Source organism: Triticum dicoccoides, chromosome 4B, assembly GCF_002162155.2.
Source record: "Triticum dicoccoides isolate Atlit2015 ecotype Zavitan chromosome 4B, WEW_v2.0, whole genome shotgun sequence".
Lineage (NCBI taxonomy): Eukaryota > Viridiplantae > Streptophyta > Magnoliopsida > Poales > Poaceae > Triticum > Triticum dicoccoides.
The window spans coordinates 590,763,691-590,765,301 of record NC_041387.1 but is presented as its reverse complement, the minus strand read 5'-3'; the positions used below and the strand labels follow the sequence as shown (position 1 = coordinate 590,765,301).

The 1,611-nt window shown below is 48.5% G+C and overlaps 1 protein-coding gene across 1 annotated transcript in view; it reads right to left on the bottom strand.

Moving 5' to 3' along the window:
* The window catches only part of LOC119291625 (E3 ubiquitin-protein ligase SPL2-like), a 7,531-nt gene extending 6,893 nt beyond the window's left edge, over positions 1-638 (bottom strand). The window contains exon 1 of the mRNA XM_037570420.1: positions 315-638. Within this exon, the coding sequence (XP_037426317.1) occupies positions 315-638 (324 nt within the window). The remainder of the gene's footprint in view (positions 1-314) is intronic.
* Positions 639-1,611: the final 973 nt, after the last annotated feature.

Genomic DNA, 1,611 nt, shown 5'->3' with positions numbered 1-1,611 from the left:
CGGTAGCACTTAAAACTAGGGTTAAAACGAAACAAAAAATTCACAGGCATCCCAATGTCCAAACCTGCCTATATCTTGTGCTTAATCGAAACCTTAAAACATTCAACATATATCTTCCGTCACCGATGAGAATTTAAGTACCACATAAACCTAAGCTGCCTATATCTTCTGTTCATTCGGCGCCTCAAAACATCGTCTCGAGGGTTTACATAAGATTAAAATCGACATCCTTGCCCAAGCAGCCGCATAAAAAGCCCTAGCGCGTAACCCTTGCTCTTAGGGAGTCGACACGAGAGAGGAATCCGGGAATTCACCGTCTGGGTGTGCCTGGTGACGACGCAGTGCTCGCGGGAGCCAGGGGGGATGAGGAACGTGCCCCCGGGCGGGGAGCGGACGAGGCCCCGCACGACGGCGAGGCGCGATTCGCCGTCGCCGAGCCCCGCGAGGAGGGAGTAGCGGAGGTCGGGGATCGCGAGGGCCGGCGCCTCGGCGATGAGGCGGAGCGCCCCGGATGCGGCGAGGTACTTGGCCAGGGACGCGGCCGCGAGCGCCGCCGTGCCGAGGCCGAGCACCGCCCCGTCCAGCGCGGCCGCGACGCGCGCGAGCGCCTCGATCGTCTCCCGGTCCCGCGCTGACATGGCGGCCGCCGGCGGTGCGCGAGACGACCTTGCTAGCTTGTGCGTGCGGCGAGGGGGGCGAGTCGGGGTTGGGTACGGTCCGAGCCGGAGATAGCCACAGTACGTTTTTTTTTCTTTCTTTCCGGTACTTTTTTTTAACACAAGGCCTGGTATATGGAGGCTAAACTCTTCGAGACGACACGGGTGGATTTGCCTCCTCCCAAATCAAAAAGTTGTGGGGCAGGAGATAAAAGTACGAATTTTCATCGCATCGCCCCGTTCGGAATTTTTTTTTGTGTAAACAGCGTGGACCAGGTGCGATGGCGCGCGATGGTGTGTCCACAAGGCAATAGATCATTGATGGCGCATGATGTTGCGTCCGTCCATTTTATACAATATGAATGATATAGGATTTTTCATAAATATATTGCCTCACAGAACATATTAAAATTTACACGAACAAAACCATATATCAGTTAGTAATACATGGGAATCTCATACAATACTTGATGAAAACAAGGCTAATACAACTAACCGATATTACCAGGACAGATAACAAGTAGCAGAAGACCCCCAAAAAAACAAGTAGCAGAAGAAACAAACATGTAATATGAGATATAAATTCCCGCAAAAAAATGAGACATAAGTTATTATGGTCGATTATTATATACATGGCGCATTAATGAAATCTTCACAAGGCTTTTCACTAAGGGCTCTTTCTACCTTTTGGAGAACAACCATGGAAGTGGGGCATCACTAATACCTTGCGACACCTAAAAGAAAAATCCTTGCAGTCGGCATGCTCACCAAACCTTTGAGTAGCAAAGTACGAGCAAAATAAGGAAATAAAAAGCTGACAAACAGATGTGAAAATTATATCACCATAACTGGATCTTTCTTTTGACTTGCAAGGTTCCAATATAGACATCATATCAGTTTAGTATATTTACAGAATTGCAACGCAAATATATAATAAATAAATAAAGAGACCATG